Genomic DNA, 20980 nt, shown 5'->3' on the forward strand with positions numbered 1-20980 from the left:
CAGAAACTGGAATGCGATTGAAGTGGTGTACCACACCATCCGTCTATTTGATGATTGTTGCTAGCAAACCTATGCATTGACATGAGGATACCTAATACAGCCATAAGAGGTGAAAAGTACATCACATTGATAAGTTTGACTAATTAGTATGCAAATTATTTAGATTAATAGTTACAAATGTTTAATGATTAACATAAAATTCAAAGCAATGACACATATTTGGAATGTGCAAACTGCAATAGGCTATGTGTATAGGCCTTAGAAATACAAAGAAGCAAGCTTTCTTTAACTAGAAGTGAATCTAATATTGCTGAACTGTGAAAAATAGCATTTAGAAGTCTGACCTTAATGTGACATGCTTGTAAATGCTTGTCCTAACTCAAGTATGTTCTGGTTTTATTCAAATGTATTATTTTACTAAGCAACATATTGTTTGTATTGATTTAATTTCAGATTCTTGCCCTATTTCACATAACGCCTGAAATGAACTGTTGCACTTTCAAAGCAATATTTCTTGTTCGTATTTGTGAAAAGCAATACTAAACAGTTTTTTGCAAAGATAATGCTTCTTTTTAGAATAGTACATTGCTCATACAGTGAAAAAATGTTTTTAGAAGGCCATCTTGCAATCGATGCCTATAGAAACTGAGGCTAATGTTTTCAGACCATAACTACGTCAGAATGTCTGTAGCTAACTTGTGATAAGGCAAAACAATCTACGTTTATTTTCATAGGAAAGGAAGAAGAGAACATGTTCCCAGAGGAGAGATGCCTTTTGATTTGAACAGAGAGGAATAAGCCTGATACATTGTCTGCAACATGTATTCATGTATTTTATATTAGTGCATGTTCCTAGTTCTTTCAATGCTTTTCAGAATGCTTTTTCTCATTTTCCCTTTGTCCTAGACTGACGGTTGGGGTTACTGCTGCTTCTGTTCATCCTTAATTTATTTTGATGATTTATTTCAAGGTTGCTACTGCAACTGTATGACCCTTAGATCTCATTAGTGAGACTCGGCTGAGTTTCATGAACTACTCTTTATTCAAAGTTCTGCTGCTTTATTTCGGCTTTGAGCTTTATGCTAATTTAATCTCACTCTTTTCCTTGATAAAGAAGTTTTCATGAGTTTTACTACCTCTGAGATTTCGGTCCTGATCTATAGAATAGAGCTTCATTCCTTTATGGACGCGCTTGATGCACTAATTGGTTAATTGTCCTTACCAAACATTCTTACGAGATTTCTGTAAACGTACTTGATTATTTCACTAATTTAATTAAAGAGAGAAAACTTACAAATCTCTTAATGAGTGAAGGTTTTGAAAAACATTCCAAACTCTCATCGTTGACTGAACTTGGAATTGTATTTGATATTTGCTTGTGATACTGAAATGGCTCTTTGAATCATAAGATCTGTCACATAGAGAAGAAGTGACTGACATGGGAAAGAGGTTTAACCCTGTAAGTGATGGTAATGGAAACGGTGAACCAGATTATTTAATTTTGGCCCCAATCCGTGCTATCAACATCAACAGGTGGTTCTCCAAACTCATCCTCAATATGGCGTACCACCAGCTACAACTAATAAAATAGTGTTGATACATCACAGCGTTTTCAACCCAGGTTGGCTTCTGGTGCTACTACAGCATAGCAAAACACACAAGATGATGGACGGAATGTTGCACATTGGCAAAACATTCACCCCCAGTCACAGATCTGGGTTTAATCCATCATTATTTTGCTCACCACGCCACCCCAGTTCAGACATGGCCATATGCAAATCAGTCTCGACCCTGTGTCTCATGGGAACAGTCCAGCCTGAACTGCCAAGCCATGTCTTCCCTGGACCGGAATCAAGCATCCTAGGACCGGTTTGGGGGTTTCACCCCTCTTCAACCAGGATAGCTTGACTCCAGTGGCGTAGTGAGCACGGGACCCACGTCTGGGCATACCCTTCCCACATAGGGCAAACAGCAAAACACACAAGATGATGGACGGAATGTTGCACATTGGCAAAACATTCACCCCCAGTCACAGATCTAGGTTTAATCCATCGTTATTTTGCTCACCACGCCACCCCAGTTCAGACATGGCCATATGCAAATCAGTCTTGACCCTGTGCCTCATGGCAACAGTCCAGCCCGAACTGCCAAGCCATGTCTTCCCTGGACCGGAATCAAGCATCCTAGGACCGGTTTCGGGGTTTCACCCCTCTTCAGCCAGGATAGCTTGACTCCAGTGGCGTAGTGAGCACGGGACCCACGTCTGGGCATACCCTTCCCACATAGGGCGAACAGCAAAACACACAAGCATAAACATCAGCATATTTTCAGCTGACAAAGTTTTCCAGAATGTCATCAAGGAAGCACTATCAGATCTTGAAGAAGTAATCAAGTGATGATATTTGAGTCAATGCCCATGACCTGCAAGAATATCACAAGCGACAGAGCGACTTCTCAAAGGATACAGGACATGGAACTGACACTCCATGAAAAGAAGTGTGCATTTTTAAAAACGGAAGTTTCATTTTATGGGTGCACTGTCTGAAAAGGAGGGGTGAAAGCAGACACTGGCAAAGTATTTTACATAAAGGACTCTGTCCTGCCAGAATTGGTGGCTGATAAATGAAGCTTCCTGGGCATGGCAACCTACAGCAGGAGGTTAAGCTCGAACTTGGCTACTCTCTCAGGACCACTGGGAAGATTCTGAAATCTTCAATACTGTGGAAATGGGCCAGGGAAGAGCCACCGTCCCTCCAAAGCATCAGACAAGCCACCTTGCGAAATGCTACAGTGGGATACTTTAACCCTAACCAAGAAACACAATTAATTGTAAATGCCTATCTTATAAGCCTGGGAGCCATCCTAATGCAAAACCAAGGAAAAGGCATGCAATCCAATTGTATTTGCTAACAGAGTGCTCACGAGTATGAAAAAATGTTACTTACAAACTGAAGAGACGCCTCTTGCCATCAGATGAGCGTGCACTCACTTCCATCTTTACTTGTTTGCCTGTGACTTTAAATCCAGCACTGTCCACAAACCTTCCCTGCCAATATTCACCAGAACTGCCCCACACCCTCCATCTCAGATAGAAAATGGTTCCTGCAATTGCAGAACTTTCGGATTTTACTTGTTTACCAAATGGAGTCAAACAACTCAGCCGACTAACTATAGCATCGTCCAACCCTGAAATCACCATTCATGCTGAGCACTCATCGACTGCCGATGAGTATGCTGAATGGGTAGGCTCCATCGCCTGTCCCAAAGCCTTTTCGTTGGGTGAAACTGTTAGAAGTACTAGCCATAATGAGCATGTGCAAAAGGCCATAGCTGTGGCTGAGGCTAACCAGTGGACGACATCCTAATTACCTTCACTAAAAGAATTACGTGTGCAGGCTGTACAGTCAGACCCTATGAGTGGGGAGAAGTGAACTTAGTGGCATGAACAGGGGAGTACTACTAAGATGCAACAAATGTGTGATCTCATGATCTCCTCTTACACGAGATACATCTCACACCCCATGGACACCAGTCTGTAACCAAAACTACAGCAAGACTCTATGAAAAGTTGTGGTTCCCTAGAATGGTCACCATTGTGGACAGAGAGGTGAGAGGAACAGCCCGATGGGAAGAGATCAATGCAGACTTTGAGGCACTCACCGAAGGGAGACAGCTGGTCAATGTCTTTGATGAATGCACTAAATGCTCAGACTTTGAAATAGTAGCAGCAACAGCTTTTGAAACTGTCCACCCAAAGATGAAAAACAACCTGATAGCATTCAGACTGCCCAAGTAAAAAAAAAAAAAACTATATAGGACCCCCATTTAAATGGTCAGAGTTCCAGCTATACGTCCAATCGCTGGGAATCCATCACAGAAATATAATGCCAAGGTGGCCTCAGCCCAATGACGAAGTGGAATGCATAATGAGAACTCTGAATAAAGCAATATGCATCTGTTGAGAGCAGAACTCCGATGCGGAGACAGCTGTCCACCAGATCTTCCGTGTCTACCAAAACGCAACCCACTCATTGCAAACCCTGACACTCAATAGCCGTGTCATGTTTCAGCAGCCTGTAGAAGACATTATCCGTAACACACTCTCGAAATTCCCACTGCCCTCCAGATCCAAAGCTAAGCCAAGGGAGAAAACAGAAGAACAATATGTCTGCCAGCAGAGAAAGAAAAGCCAAGAAGAACAGCATCCAGATAGGGAATACGGCCCTGCTGAAGAATCGAAACCAGGACGAAAATTCCAAGATGCTGTGTGAGCCTGAACAACTTACATTTTAAGAGGAATTGTAACACGGATCAATAGTGGCATGAAGTAGTCACTTGAAATGTTTTATTCTTCAAGAAGTAGCATCCACACCATCATAGGAAGGAACAAACAACCACATAGGTCGATGATATGGACATGAATCATGTAGGACGAAAAAGGAGAGGAGACAGCTGAGAGATGCCCAGAGGTACTTAGTCTGCATTCCCTACCAAGGAGCCTAAATCAGCTACAGAAACTGATGAAAACTTCCCAAGTATTTCAGAGAGATGAATCACCAGTTGGCATCACCTAAAACCAAACTTGCAACTGTCAAGCAGAGGAGAGACTTTGCCTGGTACCTGGATAGAAGTATTGCGGTGTTACAGAATTCTATGACAGGACCAAATGCTTTGGATTATGCAGTCTTTTCTTCATGTTTTATTTCTAATAGCCATGTAACATTAATTTAAAAAAACACATTGAATAAAGTAAAAAAACTACAAAACCCATAAAGTGCTAAGAACTAAAAGTTTGATGAGACCAATTAACAATCGCCAATTAACTCTCAGATGTCCACGTAAACTATGATGACTAGATAAGGTCCAACTCTTCTTTGCTGCTTGGCGGCCATGTTAAGTGCACGGTTTTATTATGTCTTTGTTTTTACCATGTGCTACAATCTTAATTTTATACTTTTTTTTATTTGTGTAGAGGTGCCGTGCATTACGGTCAGCGGTGCCACCTTTCATCATGCCGATGGATATTGTTTCCAGGGGTGCTTTGTTAGACCTTTCAGTTGTAAGGTGGTCTTCCCCCAAGCTTTTTGCATTACTCCTTTTGTTGATCTGCACTTTCCAATGCTAACCAGTGCTAAAGTGCATGCTTTATACTCTAAATATAGTAAAACTGTCTTACACCTAACTGGCACATTTAATTCACTTGTAAGTCCCTAGTAAAGTGGTACTACATATACCCAGGGCCTGTAAATTAAATCCTACTAGTGGGCCTGCAGCACAGATTGTGCCACCCACATAAGTAGCCCTTTTAAACATGCCACAGGCCTGCCATTGCAGCCTGTGTGTGCAGTTTTAAACTGCCATGTGGACTTGGCAAAATAAACCATTTGCCAGGCCTAGGCCTTCCTTTTTAATAAACATAAGTCACCCTAGGGTAGGCCCTAAACAGCCTATAGAACAAGGTGACGTATTTAAAAAGTTGAATATGTACTTTTATATGTCCTGGCAGTGGAACTCTTAAGTTCGCTTTTCAATACTGCAAGGCCTATCTCTCCCATAGGATAACACTGGGTTCTTTATCCTATTACATTTCATAAGTGATACATTTCAATTGGAAGCAGATAGGAATCTCGAATTTGGTGTCTAAAGAATTGTAATTTAAAACCCTCTTTAATTATAAAGTCACAATTCTGAAAATGCCACTTTTAGAAAGTTGGTATTTTCTTGTCCAAACAATTTAGTGCCTGCAGCCTGCATCCTGGGTCACATGACTAGGTGTAGCTGGGCATTGTGTATTGCTCCCAAACAGTAAGACAAAGGGGGAATAGGTGTTGGCAGGATGGGCCATCTCTGACTTTATAAGGGGGGGGGGGGAGAGAAGCTGTCACCTACCACACTTACACATCCTAAAGACTCTTGCCTGAGCACACTCACAAAGGGTTTCATACTAGTTGTTGTAACCCTAGAAAAGCTGGGATCAAGGCAGGGGGGCAGAAAATTCCAGACACCTCTCTTGGTGGAAACCTCCAGAAGCTTCTCCTACTTCAAAGTGTGCACCAGGTATAAACAGTGGACCATCAAGCCCAACTCTTCAGATCACTTCTAGACTTGCGGACTCTGCCAGGAAGAAGGGCTGCACTGCTGACCTGCCTGCTGACCAAGGAATGCTTTGCTGCCCAAGGCCTGCTTTTGCTGCACCAGGGGACCTATGCTGCTGTGAACTGCCCTGCTGAATCCAGCCTGCTTGTGTGGACCCAGAACTCCAGTAAACATCAAAGGGTCAGTTGGCTAGACCCTGTTCTAAGCACAAGGACATAATATGCTTATTCAATGTTGACGCATCTCAATGCAATGCAGTGCAGCTTGATATCAACTCCGATCCAGCGCGATGCAGGTCATCTTCGACACCGACGAATTTCATCACAAGTCTTCACCAGCCTCTGTGGCTACCTCCCAGGCTAACGCAGGAAATCGCATAACATCGCATCTCTGCGTTGACAGCTCATCGACCAGTCACTGCGCGTTGCTTCTCGACAATGGCGCATTGAACCACCACTACGCAATGCATCTTGACAACCAGACCTCGCATCGCAGATCCTCATCAATGGCTCTTCGACTACGGCCTGAACAACACAGCACAAGGACTTCGCATCTCGACGCCCAGGCCCAGAAGGTACTTTCTCAGCAGACTGAATTCAGTTCTGTACCCGGCCCACGCTCCATCCTGTCGGCCTGAACTTATGACTTGGACGCGGTCCATCGCAACCAGATAGATCTCCACTTACGTACGTGTGCTGCATAAATACTTTACACATTGCTCCTAAATTGAGCCGGACTGCTTTTGTGCCAAGTTACCAGAGGGATAACCACAGGTTAATTTAGGGTTTGCTTGTGTCTAACCCTGACAAGAATTGTGGTTGCTGATTGAGTAGGGTTCCACCCCTCAACCAGTAACCCAAATTCCAACACGCTTTTTCATATTTCAGGCCCCTTCATAACACCAGCAACCACCATTTTGTTGATTTATCTCAACAACAATGTTGATCTCCTTTCTCATATCTTATCCAGGATCACCCTACACTGGCAGGATCATCCTGCTTTCAACTACTTTCCTGTCCATTCCGAGGACTCCCATTAACATGACCCCAGGAACTGTCTCCATAGGGCATCACCCCTTGAGTTCAACATTAACCCTGCTTCAGGCCCGCCGTCTCTCCTCTTTTCCCATCCCTGTAGGGAGGGCTTTTTATTGTAAATTGTCCTTTCTTACTGCCTTCTCAGAATAGCCCTGCCTTCTGTTTTTTTTGGGGGGGGGATCAACTGATATTTGAACCCTTTATTATAAAGACACAGTACATTTCGGAATAGTGGCAAATGGTACAGGAGTAAGTCCTTTCCACTTCCACCAGCTTAATATCAACTCACTGAGGGATTCGCCCCTTCATTTACAAGTTCACCAGTAGCGAGTATGCCATTTATATACTCTCTAGGGCAAAGTTATTATAAGTTATCAAACTTTGGGGTCTTAAATTGATACAGCCACAACAAGTAATTACCTATATAAAATGTCACAAAATAATACCACTAACATCCCGGTCAACTTGACTAGCGAAACAGTTACAGATTTTGTCACTGATTTTAACGGATCTATCTTTGTTTTTTTTCTCCCTAATTACCAGGGCCTGTCCCCAACTTGCTACACAAGACCCCCCAAAGCATTACACAAAAATAAAAAAAAACTCTGCCGTAAATAGGGCTTACTTGAGGTTTCCCTAAAAGTTTTAAGGATGTTACAGACTGCATTTTCTCAACTCCAGATATTCCTGACAAGTATTCTGATGCCTCAGAGGTGGTGGAGGAGGACAGATCCTTGTGTCCCGTGCCAAAAAAAGAGAAAGCTCATTGATGCAAGAGAGGGATCCTCTAAACCCCTTTCTAACTCCTCTCTCCTTCATGTCACTTTCAGCTCTGAAGAGATTGTCTACCCCTGCTCTTTTGAGTGGACACCCACATTAAAACAAGCTTTTACAATGCAATAGGTCTCGCATTTACGCGTGTTTGAGCTATTGGCATTGTAAATGACAATGCCTTTTTTTAAGTTTTGGTTTTTAAAACATACATAAATGGCATTGTTATTTACAATGGCAATAGCTTAAACTCACGTAAATGCGAGACCTATTGATTTGCAAATGATTTTGTTGCTCAATCTCGCTCCGACAGGTGTGCTATTCTGCTCACCGTGAGTGCATTGAAACCGCAATCGTGCCTGTGAGACTTCCACGTGTGGGACATGCAGATCAGTGTTACAAGCCCACAGGCACAGGGTCACACAGTGCGATGTATGCCAGCTGCAATTATGACTGCACTCTCATGGATGAGGGACTGTGCTTCCACCTGCGGGGCATGCAGCTCACAGGGTCATGCTTGCATGTGTAAGGTGCATCCTTGTAATTCCATACAAGGCGTGGCGTTAACTCTACCATGCCTGCTCAGGAGGTGTAGCGATTCATAGTGAAGCGGGTGCAGTGGCACCAGGCCAAGGGGTGGGAGGGACTGTCTGCACCCCAATTTGGACAGTTTCCACTACTTAACTGCGGTTAGATGGTATACTCCTTGTTTGCTTTAGGGCTGTTACTTCCGGGACGCAGTGCACGCTTCTGCCTGCTGCAGGTGGGACACGACCACAGGGAAGGAAAGCACCTGCTGAGAGGACAGGCTGTGAAGCAGAGATGGTCTTACCTGAGAAGTCTGCCAGCGCGGAGCTCTCCGGGGTGCAGAGCAGAAGCAGGGCCCAGCAGAGCAGGACGAGGGAGGCAATGGCTCGCAGAGGTGTCTCCTGGGGCAGTCGCCCAGGTCCACCATGGTGCGGCTCCGAGCATGCATGCCTGGCTAATGGCCACTTGGATCCAGATCCTTAAAAGAGCCAAGGGAGGACGGCTGAAGCAGTCCGACATCTGCTGCACTGGTGAAGGGGAGACTTGCAGGCGCGTGCGGGCAACTGGGGGAGAGCAGCAGAGAGCCGCCAGCGGAGCATGGCCAGTGCAGGGAGAGCTCTTCCGCCAGGCTCACGGTGCACAAGTGGTGTGAGCAGGACCTGCGCCCGGTGCTGCGTCTGGGGACACTGACTGAGCTGCCTGGCTAATGAAGGCCACTTGGATCCGGATCCTTAAAAGAAGCCAAGGGAGGACGGCTGAAGCAGTCCGACATCTGCATAAAGCACCTTTTTATTTCATTCGCTGGGCGGCGGGGGGGGGATTGCTATGAGAGCGAGCGGTGTGGGTAGAGGGCGCTGCGCCACCTGGGGTCCGAGGACGAGGTAAGAGAGCCCGCCCGAGGCGCATTTTAAACAAGCTGTCTGCATTGTGACAATAATATAGTGTGTACCGACTAATGAAGGAGACTGTGAAACGTCGCAAGTGAAAGGTCCAGTCTGGATGGGCCGTCCGAGAAGGAGACAGGGCGGTAACAAAGAAGCCTAATTTTCAATCGGAGGCCACCGTTTAGCATAAACGATTACGCCAGCCAATAAGAATGATGAGCTTGGCTTCAACCCCACTTCTGAAATCTCCTCGATTACAAAAAGCCTCGCAGAGCGAGCAGCGCATGCGCGCTGCAACGCAGGTCTGCGAGACCTAAACAGCTTATATACAAAACAAACTTAGAACGTTTTACCCAAAAGAGGTCTGAAATAGACTTCGAGCAGAATGCCCATGGCCTCCTCTAATGAGAGGATTAGTTTAAACATCTGATAGAGATCCCCAAAGTAACCACATGTTTGGGAAAATTCATAAAAGATCCTAAGGAGACTGATAGACCGTGGAAAACATGCTCAGATAAACTTCTCTGTCTTTCAAGCCCCCTTTCTAAAATTCTACATTGGACATTTATACCCAAAAAGCAAGGCACCCCTATCGAGCCTGATGTCCTGGCAGATTGCACTCAATATGCCATATGTTTGTTGGGCAATGCAATTCTCTTAAGAATGGACCCTAAAACCTTGGTGTCATGCTTCATCACCGGGTCACACCCTGGTCCCTAAAAACCAAGGTAGGCGCAATATCTTCCAGGGAGCAATGTGAATAATATTCTAGTTCTAACGGGGAATATATTAAAAATACCTAGTAGACACCCCAGTTTCCCTTTATTTAGGGTGCCACTGGTATTATCAAAATATGAATGGTTTATTTGGGTGAATTAATGGGAGGGTTACTACCCCAATTCCCTCACACTACGTCACGCCACTGGGTATTTTTAATATTTATATTCCCCGGTAGGTGTTTCTAGGGACCAGGGTGCGACCGGATGATGAAGCATGAAACCAATAGTGAGGGTCTACAAGAAAAAAAAAATGGCTATTCTTTTGGGGGCACGAGGACTAGGCTACAATAACACTGTTATAATAGGGCGGTAGGATGCACATTGTCACGTGTATTCTAAATAGGGATATAGTATCCTGCGTTTCCCAATACATAAATTCCTCTCTTCCCTTCCCACACAAATTTGGTTATAAGCTTAATGGAATGACAACCAGAACATCTAGGATTCCTCTACGAGTTCTATTCAACCCCCACTCAGACCATTCTTCCAAAACAAATCCATGTTTTCACACTAAATCAGAAATGTATAGATGTTATGTTAAGCATATTTGTAACGCGCACTACCACCCGCAAGAGTATCCTGGTGCTGAGCAATTCTTGCGGAATTCAAGAAAGGAGACTCTGATGTGGAGTGGGAATTTGTCCCACGCTTTAGGGGCGATGTAGGAGAGCGCCTGTCCTCCTGATATGGTTCTGTGCATGTGTGGGAGGTGTGCGAGAAGGAGTCCTGCTAGAGCTGAGGTGTCCGGGTCCTTGGTGGAAAGAGATGCGACTGTTCAGGTAGGTGGGTTCTAAATTAAGTATTGTTGTGCCTTCAATGTGTATGTGAGGTGTTTAAAATAAGCGCATGTGTGTATCGGGAGCCAGTAGAGTTCTCTGAGGTGTGGTGTGAAGTGAGCTCTGAATGGGTAGTTGAGGAGGAGTCTGGTTGTCGAGTTCTGGATACTTTGTCGTCTTCAAGTGAGTTGCTTGGTGATCGCGGCATATAGGGTGTTCCCAAAATCCAACTTGCTGGTGACTAGGGTGTGAGTGACAGTTTTACTGATGTTGTTTGGAAGCCATTTGAAGCTCTTCCTCAGCATCTTCAAGATGTGGAAGTAGGACGCAGCGATGGCATTGACTTGTGCAGTCATGTCCATTTTGCAATCAATGATGATGCTGAGGTTCCTGGTGTGGGTGCTGGGTTGGACTTTGGTGGGCCACTCGTTGAAGTTCCAAGGTGAGGTGTTCTTGCCGAAGATCACTATTTTGGTCTTGTCAGTGCTCAGCATGAGCCAGCTGGCTTTCATCAGTTTGTAATTTCAGTCATGCAGGTGGTGAACTTGTTTCTTGCGTTGGGGGTCTTGTCTTAGAGGGAGAGTGTGAATTGCGTATTGTCGGCGTACAAGAGCATGTTGATATCATCTGCACAGATGACAGTGGCCAGAGGATCATGTATACATTGAACATGGTGGGTTGAGCAATGAACCTTGAGGCACTCTGCAGTGGAGTGTGTAAGTTTCTGAGGAGTAAGGAGCCAGGCTGACAGCTGGTGCTCTATTCGTTAAGAAGTAGAGCCAGTGCAGAGTAGATCCTTGGATGCTAATCTTGTATAGGCCCCCGATGATGATTGGGTGTAAGACTGTCAAATGATGGAAAGAGGTCCAGTAGAATGAAGGCTGTCATATCTACTCTGTCAAGGGTCATGTGGATGCCGGCTGTGGCAGCAAGGAGTGCTGTTTCTGTACTGTGGTTGGGCGAAATCCGCACTGCGTGGTGTTGAGGATCTGGTGGTTGCCTAGTTGGTTGGTGAGGTGTTGGTTGATTAGGTTTTCTAAGACACTGATGGGTATAGTAGGAGGGGGAGGGGTCTGCAGTTGGAGAGCGTGTCTAGGTCAGTAGATGGTTTCTTGGTCTTGAGCAGGGGTGCGACGGTGGTGTGTTTCCAGGTGTCCAGGAATGTGGCTGAGTTGATGGAGGAATTGAGGATGATTGGTAGGAGTCCTTTGGTGATGTGTGGTGGGGGAAAGGATCAACCCGAGTGGATGGTCTTCATGGTAGAAGTGGTTTTAACTGTGGGGACCATGGGCCATGAGGTATGGGTTCCTTTTTCGGCCGTAATGGGAAATTTGCGACAATGACGGGGTATGGTTAAGGGTCGGAGTTTCCATATATGGAAGTGATTTTGATACAGAAGTATTCTAAGAGCTTATTGCAAATGTATTACGAGGGGTGTTACTTTTGTAGGCGCAATGAAATCTTTGTTAAAGGCAAAGATTTCCTTGCCACTGTTTGTGCCTGCGTCAATGAGTTCTGCAAGGACTGTGAGATTGGTGTCCTTATCTACTAGTGGTAAAAGACACACAAGCATCCACTAGCATCTTAGGATGGATTTGAAGAGTTCTTTATCTGTGAAGTCTTTGACATGTTCTCCATTTGCGCTCCAGGACTAAATGTTTCTTCATTACTTTAGAAATAAGCCATGAAACCATGTGCTCAACATCCCAATGGTTTTCTCAGCAACATATTTTTGGTAGACAAAAAAGGCAGAGGCTTCTGTCTCATTATTCTCAAGGACTTCAACTCTTGGATTCTTTACAGGCACTTCAACATGGAAGAAATGCATCTACTGAGATAAATCTTAATATAAAGGGACTTCATGTTTCGATTAGATCTCAAGGATCACTAACTCACCATTCCTATTTATGTTCCTCACGGACGTCTTCTTCAATTCCAGAGGCGCTGGATCAACTAAGAGTGTCTAGCGCACCTATTTGGGCTCTCTTCAGTTCCTTGGTCCTTCATGAAGCTGCTAAAACCAGTAGTAGAATTTCTCAGAGGTCACAGAATTCATCCTATCATTTAATTAAATGATATCCTGATCATGTATCAACACTCACTCATCCTGCAATAACAAATAAACTTGACCACGATTCTCCTTCAGAATCTCGTGTTTGTAATCAATCAAAATAAATCAGATCTTCGTCCCTCAAACGAGATGACCTTCTTAAGCTTTGAAATAGACCTCATCTCAGCATACCTTTCCTTACAAATTCGAAATATCTGTAACATTATAAAACAGAGATTTGCAGATTTCTGAGCAAAGACAAGATCATTTTCTGCTGGCTAGCCAGACTAGAAGGCCTCCTAGCATCTTCCATTCAGGCTACTATTACAGGGCTATTACACTACTGTGCTCTGCAGACATTAAATAACCTCCACCTGAGGAATGGTCTTAGATATTCACATCAAATCCAACTCTCAACAGGGGCGATACAGGAACTGCACATGTGGCTCGATTCTATGGAAGCATGGAACGAGAGACCATTTTGGTCTCATTCCAGACACAGTGATTTAATCAAACATAAGCGGTTTTGTATGGGGTGCCAGATATGGAGAAGTAATGACCGGAGGCTGATGATCTCAAGAAGAGCTATCTCTACCCATCAAATGTTTACAACTGTTAGCCGGATCCTTTGCATTCTGTTGTTTCTCCATCCTGTGTATCTCATTGCTGTATTGTTCAGAAAATGGACAATGTTTCAGCACTTCTGTATGTCAACCATTTGGGGGGTTGGGGAGCTAGGTCACGCCTTCTGGCAGAGACTGAAAAGGACTTCTGGTATTACTGCCAGACCTACAACATATCGGTCATAACAAATTATCTCCTGGGAAATGAGAAGAGCATAGCAGACTGAAATTCCCAGTATCTCATGAATTCCAGTGACTGCAAATTGAACTTGTCTTTGTTTACCAAGAAAATTATGAAATGGGTTCATGTCAAATAGATTTCTTTGCATCTCATCTGAACTTCCAACTTCTACTAGTCTACATTTGGAAACTAGTCCCTTTAGCTCTGGCAACTGATGTGTTAGTTCAACTGGAATAGTGTGAACTATGCCTTCCCTCCTTTTTCTATGGTGTTGAGAGTAGCTTTCCAAATAAAGAAAAAGAAAGCAAGCAGTGGTGATTTTAATTTCTACTTTGTGGAGGGCTCAGGATTGGTTTCGAGTCCTTATGGAATTTTCCAGCCAACAACCATGGCTTCTCCAAATTTTTCCACCTGTACTCCTGGATTCAATAGGTCAACCTTGCATGCTCACCATCTACCACCAACTATGACTGGTAGCTTGGAGATTTTCCAGCGACACTGGCAAGTTGTGGGATTTTTGGAACAAGCTCTTTACCTCAGCGACAAGGTAACGTCCGATTCTACTCACAAAAGATTCTTAGCAGCCGAGGCAGATGGTCTTGCTGGTGCTTGGATCTGGATTTAGATCCCGTGGTGTGAGAAGTTGGCCTGGCATATGCTGATCACTAGTTATAGTGGCCACCTTGCACCAGTCCAATTCGACTCTTATGGTAGATAGGTTTAAGACAACCTTTTAAAGAAAGCTATCCTAGTGGTAGCTGTGGAGAGCAGCCTTCAGGCTAAGTCTCAGAGGAATGTAAAGCAGCTTGTTTTACCTTATAATCTCTTGAATTACCAAATGAAAGGACACCACACAGGTATATATATCCAATATATATGTATTTATTACTAGACACACTCTACTAACCTCTTTATGAGATTAGAAGTCAGGAACATATGCAAATATCAACGTTTCACAATAAGTTAAGCTCAAATATGGCTGGGGCCCTAGGGGCGTACCAGACCATATACTAAAAAAGAGGTTTAGGAAAGTCGACTTGCAAGGGGACAAGGCCTAGGGCCTGTAGAATCCCTGGGGCTTCACTAATCCACCCAAGGCAGGTAAGTAAAGGACCCACGGGAGACGCGTGCAGTGTGAGAACACAGCCGCGGGTTCCCTATTGATTTCAATGGAGCAAGTCGCGGTTGGATTTTTAAAGTTTTAGGGTACTTCTAGAGAGTCTACAAGCAAGCCACTTACAAGGTAAGTAGTTCGAGGACCAACACCCACAGGGGCACCGGAGTGCAAGAGTTACCTCACCCAGGGAAGCCGGGTGCATAGGTGTCTTTGGGTGTCGGGTCGGGTCGCGTCGTCGTTTTCAATGGAAGCCGAAGAAGTTTTGCTGCTTGTGAAGACTGGAGAAGTGTCCGGTGGAATCCAAAGCTGGATTCAAGATGAAGAAGACCTGAAAGCAGAAGGGACAGTGTTCACAGTCACTTGCCAGTGACCCAGGGCCAGGAAGATGCATGTCCATGGATGTCGGGTGATTTCAGATGATCAAGGGGGTTGTGACTCTTCAGCCACGAGGTCCAGGAGGCGTCGACGACGACCAGGAGCTGGATTCGGAGTGTCCCACGAAGTCTGCAGCTTACTGAGGTGTCGGCAACCGGATTGGAGCCAACAAGCCTTGGCAACAGCAAGTCTCGTGGAAATTGAAGAAAGTTAGCGGTGCAGACTAGCAAGGTCTGAGGGACTCACCCAGCGAGGGTAAGTCAGGGCAGGCCTGGAGCAACCAGGGGAGTTCTTTGGTTCGATGAGAAAGTCTTCAGGGGACCCACAAGCCATCCGGCAAGGGATTGCGAAGACGCCTCGTGAGGATTCGCTTCTCAGGAGCACACGGTTACCCGGGACGAGGTAGGCCTCTGATTTAAGGGAAATCCTGCTGAAGACTTGGACCACACGTGGTCCAATGCACAAGTTCCTAGAACGTCGTGAAGGGGTTGCACTCGACAATAGTGCACGGTACCCGGGTATTGCTGTTCCTCGTCACTCGTGGAGTCCACTTGCCTCAGCTCTGCTGGGGACTCACAATGGCCGTTGAGAAGTCAGGAAATCCACTTCTAGGGCTGCAAGGACTTCGGACTCCGGCGGGAGCGGGAAAGTTTGTGACCGTTGATTCAAGTTTTTGGTGCTTGCCAAGCAGGGGAGTCACTCCTTTACTCCAAGGGAGATTCTTCAGTCTTACAAAGGTAGTGGAACGTCGAAGGGCCAGGATTCTTCTTGTAGAGCGTCGTCCAGGGATATCTAACTTGCAATGGCAAGGCTACCCTATCTTATACTAAAAGAAAGGGAGAGACTAGCTCTATGACCACTCCTCTGGGAGGGTCAGGGGAGTGGGTGGTTACACCCACTTCCCTTTGTCCAGTTTCGCACCAGAGCAGGGGCAGGTAGCCCCTGAACCGGTTTGAGCTGGCATATGCACAGAGTAGCCTACTGCTCCCCCAGTGCAGGACTTCAAAGCACTCTAGGAGTGCACCCACCCAGCCCCAATACACTAAATCCTGTCTGGAAGGTGGCGACACCTCCCTGTGATAGGATGCCTATTGTTGGGCCTCCTCCACTGCGAGTTTCAGTCAGCAGCAGGAGGGCCGCCCAGTGTCTGTGCTGGTGGCATGCATTTTGTGATGCCAGGGCTCTTTCAGATTTCTACTGTGTCTCCACAGTAGGTACATGTCGTCCCCTCTAGAAGGGTGGGATCATACTCCCACACCAGTTACTGGTGTGGGGGTATGATTCCAAGTTGTTTGACACCAAACAGGACATGTTTTGATGCAGTCATTCCAAAGTTAGCATTTACCGGTAGGTTATAATGCACTTAAGAGTATATGGTTTAACCGCATCCACAAACAGCCACAGAGAATAGACTCTGCCAGCTGCAGAGGGGCCCTGCTCATGCAGAGGCACCCCCTCATATTGTAAACCAAGCACCCTGCCCTCAGGATTGATAGAGCCTGCCTTAGGGGTGACTGATAAGATTATATGTGTGTGTATGGTGAGATATAGGAACCTATACCTCAGTGAGGAGCGCTAACACTAACTCACCCAGGCTGCAGTAGCAGCCCTGTGGTGTCAGATTTCGTCTGCTTCCCAGGGGTGGCATAATACATGCTTCAGCCCCTTGTAGGCCTGTGAAGTACCTATGCCCTTGGTACCTAAGGTACCATATACTAGGGGATCATAAGGTACCACAGTATCCAATTACTAGTGCATCTAATATGCACTCCAAGTTGTTTAGTGAGAACAGAGAGACTGGGGCACTGATTAGCAGGGACCCAGCCAGACTATAGCCAGAAACCAGTGTTAACCTCAGAAAAAAAGTGGGGGCAACCTAAGTGCAGATCCTACTCTCCTACACGTGGCTACAGATGTAATTTTTTTATTGAATTTCTTGGAATCTCTGGTACCGGAATGTCTATCTACTTTTTCTGTAGGCCATATTCCATTGGCAGATCGCCATATTGGAGAACATTCTCTGGTTTTGAAGTTATTGCAGGGGATTCGATTTTCTTCTCCCCTCTCACCCTAAATACCCCGTACTATGGCATGCCTCCATGGCTCTAAACTTCCTCCAAGCAAGGCCCTATAATAAATATTTGAAAGAAAGAATGGTCCGCTCAACTGGCTATTCTCCTTTGTTTAACCTCTTGCAAAAGAGTATCAGATGTTCGAGCATTAGATCTTGCAGGTAGATACGTTACTTCTGAAGGGGCTGCCCTTTTCATATTTAGGAAGATAAAATATGCTTCCAGAAAAACAGTTTCCTTCCACACCTCCTAGGAGACAGAATAAATGTGCATGGTTCAAGGTTTAAGAACTTATGAAACTACCCCTACAGATAAAAGGAAAAATTATTCAGGACTGTTGCTTATTTCGCTTGTTCACCCCTATGACTCAGTCTCCTGTCCCACTTTGGCTCAATTGTTTTTTTTTCTAAAGCAGGGACTGATTCTTCTGTTTTTGGAGCTCACACTATTAGAGGAGCAGTAACCTCCAAAAGACATCATCTGTGAGGCAGTCTGGTCATTGGATGTGATGTTTAGGGAATTCTATTATAAAACAGTAGGTAGTCCATACTCTTGTACTGATAAGAATGCTGGTGGATGATGAAAAGCGACATCAACAAACGGTTAGCCTTCCACGCCAGTACCCTGAGAAGAATCTTGTGCATTTTCTGGCCACAAACTGTCTCCAAACAGAAATTGTTCACAAGATGAAAGAAAAAGAGCATGGACACATTCATTATGAGAAAAAGATGGAGATGGATAGGACACACTCTCAGAAGAGAACAAGACTCCATTACAAGAACAGCTCTCAAGTAGACCCTAGAAGGCAAACAAAAGCAAGGCAGGCTAAAGTATACCTGGAAGCAAACTGCAGAAACAGAAATAAAGAACCTTAACCACAGCTGGGATACGGTAAAGAAACTTGCCCAAGGCAGACAGAAGTGGAGGTATTTCATTGCTGCCCTACCCTACAGGCCAGTTTGCATAACAGACAGTAAGTTAAGTAGTAATCCAAAGCCACTTGTCAGGTTATAGAATTAAAAAAGGTATAGCATATGTGAACAAGAATTTTTAGTTCTTTTAAGGACACGGAGGCAAGGATTAAAAAATGTCTATGTATTTGACATAATATACATTTGATATTAACTGTCTGCCTATTATTACCCACCCTACATGTTATTCTAACGTTTTGAAATAGTCCACTAAGCATTGTGTTTAGTTCAGTTTCAGACCAGAAGCAAGAATAATAAACAAACTTGCAGTTTCGGGACGACAATGGAATTGAGCAACGAGAAGCCGCGGACGTTGTCTAGTCATCAATGTTTATATGGGCATCCATAAGCTGATTGGACACTTATCTGGCTGATAGTTCTTAGCTATTCACAGGTTAGGGTCTTTTTTTAACTTTATTCCTTGTGTTTATATGTTATTGGTAGACAGCTGCTAGAAATAAAAGTGAAGAAAAGACTGTATAATCCTCACCTCCGAGTTCTTAATAGAACTGAAATTGTTGTTCATGTGTGCTTTAACATTTTTGATTTTGTTTGATGTTAGTTTTGAAAAAACGGTCGAGAAGGAATATAGGGTGCCTCCCCACAGAAGTCAGGTATACATCACTCCACCCTGAAGTGTGCGACCCGGGGCAAGTCATGCACACATCAATGCGCCCTGACATTGCGTCAACAGTCAATAGAAGGGGGTGCCTGAGCTCACAAAGGCAAATTCTGTATGTTACTGCTGACTACATCCTCATCTGTCCCCCTGCCATTAAAGGTCCAAGACACACAGACAAACTTGAAACTTACAAACCAGAGTGCGAGTCACAGGAGAAACGTATTACATGTTGCACAACTTTCACACTGCAGTATATAATTTTCCCCACCTTCTATACAAAAGCTGGAGTTCTACACAAAAACGGGTTATGTACATGCCTTCTGTCAAGTCGAGTGAAATTTGTCCACATGAGGGCATCAGGAAGTCATAGACCCAATTATAAACATGAGATACAGATTTCTGATATGTTTTAGAGGGTACTTGCTGACTGCAAGGGAGTGTTGCTTGGAAAAAGGGGAGGGGGGAAGGTAAGTATGACTGTGCTGCAGGAAAGAGCTGTGCTGTAGATGAATATGTTTCTCTTCTGTTAACACTGTACGAATCGATATAGCGGTCCTGCAATAGCAGATCTACGTTATTGCAGTGCATAAGGGGTTTGTTCAATGTTTCAGAAAGACTGGTTGCACTGATGGGTTTGATGCAACTCCTAAAAAGTATTATGATAACGTGATGTACCTCGGGCACTCCGTGACTGCTGCTGTCGCGTCTCCTATGAACATCCATTCCACTGGCACTGACAGTAACGATATTGCCACAGTCATAAGACTATCCTGTAACCACCGCTGACCCTTCACACCCAATACCGGTCGGCCCACAATTGCAATAGAAATAGGCGTCGCTTAAGCAGGATACAGCTGAACGGAATAAGGCAGTGATGGCGGCCATCTTGTTCTAGCATCATTTTCAGAGAATTTGAAATCTTTACTCGAGAATCAATTTAACTACTCTTCGTTTGAGAAATATTCATAAAGAAAATATGTATTTCACATTTATTTATTTAAATACTGTCATTCAAATAAGATTAAAGCACATAAGCAGCTTTAGGTAAGGAATAGCGGAAAAAGCTGAAACGTTTCAGGACTGCTAAACTATAAACGCGATTATTTGATAGTGAAATAGTTCGGCAATGCCTTAAAAACGTATAATGCAAGTTAGTCCCAACTTGACAGCCCGGTTTTCAAAGCCTTCTCAGTCCAACGATGGAATCGGCGCCCCAGAGAGGTGGGTTAAAAATGAAAATCGGCCATCTTTGCACTGTACTCCCATTATTCATCTTCGGTTTAACTGATGCCTCCTTTAATCCAGCAATGCCATAAAAGTTTTCAAGACAAACAAGTTACTTTCTACGCACACTCCCTTTCGCACACTTGTAACAGTTTAAGTTAAACAATGTTGAGCGCTTAGCCAGCCACTGATAATTATGAAGACTCGAGTGAATTTTGGAATTGTTTATATTTTGTTGATGATGATGACCGACCTACATACATATATCTGTTTTGGTTGACCGACCATATCCCTTTAGAGCTTAGATGAATATGTTGTTGCGGTGCTCCTAAAACCAACACATAGCGTTTTGGCGTCACTGTGTCCTCAGTGGCCCGTCTATCTCGTGCTTCATCCGCGCTTTATGTAGCCTGAGTTTCTTCTTCTTATGCCTAGTTCTTTGTGATGAGAAGCGGTCTTTTTATGCCTTCAAATAAGCCCCCAGGCCAGCGCGGACTGATTGCCTCAAATAATGTCTGCTCCTCTTGACTACAGCTGCAGCAGGCTCAAGCTTGTAAGCAGCCTGTGATTGGTCACACGTTTACACCTGTAGTAGCAGCCCTGGAGGCGCATAAAAAAAAAATGCTCGGATAAAAAGAGCACACATCGGCCTTTTAGTGTTGAAGATGGGTGTTTCGGGGCTAAGTGAATCTAACTGCGATTTAAAAGGTGGGGGATATGGCAGAGAATGATGTGTTTAAGGAGTGACCAGATGCTTTGGATTATTCACAACGTAATTATTGTGGTTATTAATGTACCTGCTATAGCTAATTAGCATTGGCAAAGCCAATAGGTCAAGGTTGTTTTAGGTATGTGTGGTCTCAGTGGAGTAGCA

At 44.6% G+C, this 20980-nt stretch overlaps 1 protein-coding gene across 2 annotated transcripts in view; it reads right to left on the reverse strand.

Moving 5' to 3' along the window:
- The window catches only part of CCDC93 (CCC complex scaffolding subunit CCDC93), a 1072960-nt gene extending 1053250 nt beyond the window's left edge, over positions 1 to 19710 (reverse strand). The window contains exon 1 of one of the 2 annotated variants that reach the window (XM_085647463.1): positions 19558 to 19709. In XM_085647463.1, coding sequence (XP_085503589.1) covers positions 19558 to 19605 — 48 coding nt within the window. In that variant the 5' untranslated portion in view covers positions 19606 to 19709. Of the gene's footprint in view, positions 1 to 19557 lie in introns of both variants that reach the window. The other variant, XM_085647464.1, reaches the window with a different exon arrangement.
- Between the last annotated feature and the right edge of the window lie 1270 nt (positions 19711 to 20980).

The sequence above is a fragment of the Triturus cristatus genome, chromosome 3_2 (assembly GCF_964204655.1).
Source record: "Triturus cristatus chromosome 3_2, aTriCri1.1, whole genome shotgun sequence".
NCBI lineage: Eukaryota > Metazoa > Chordata > Amphibia > Caudata > Salamandridae > Triturus > Triturus cristatus.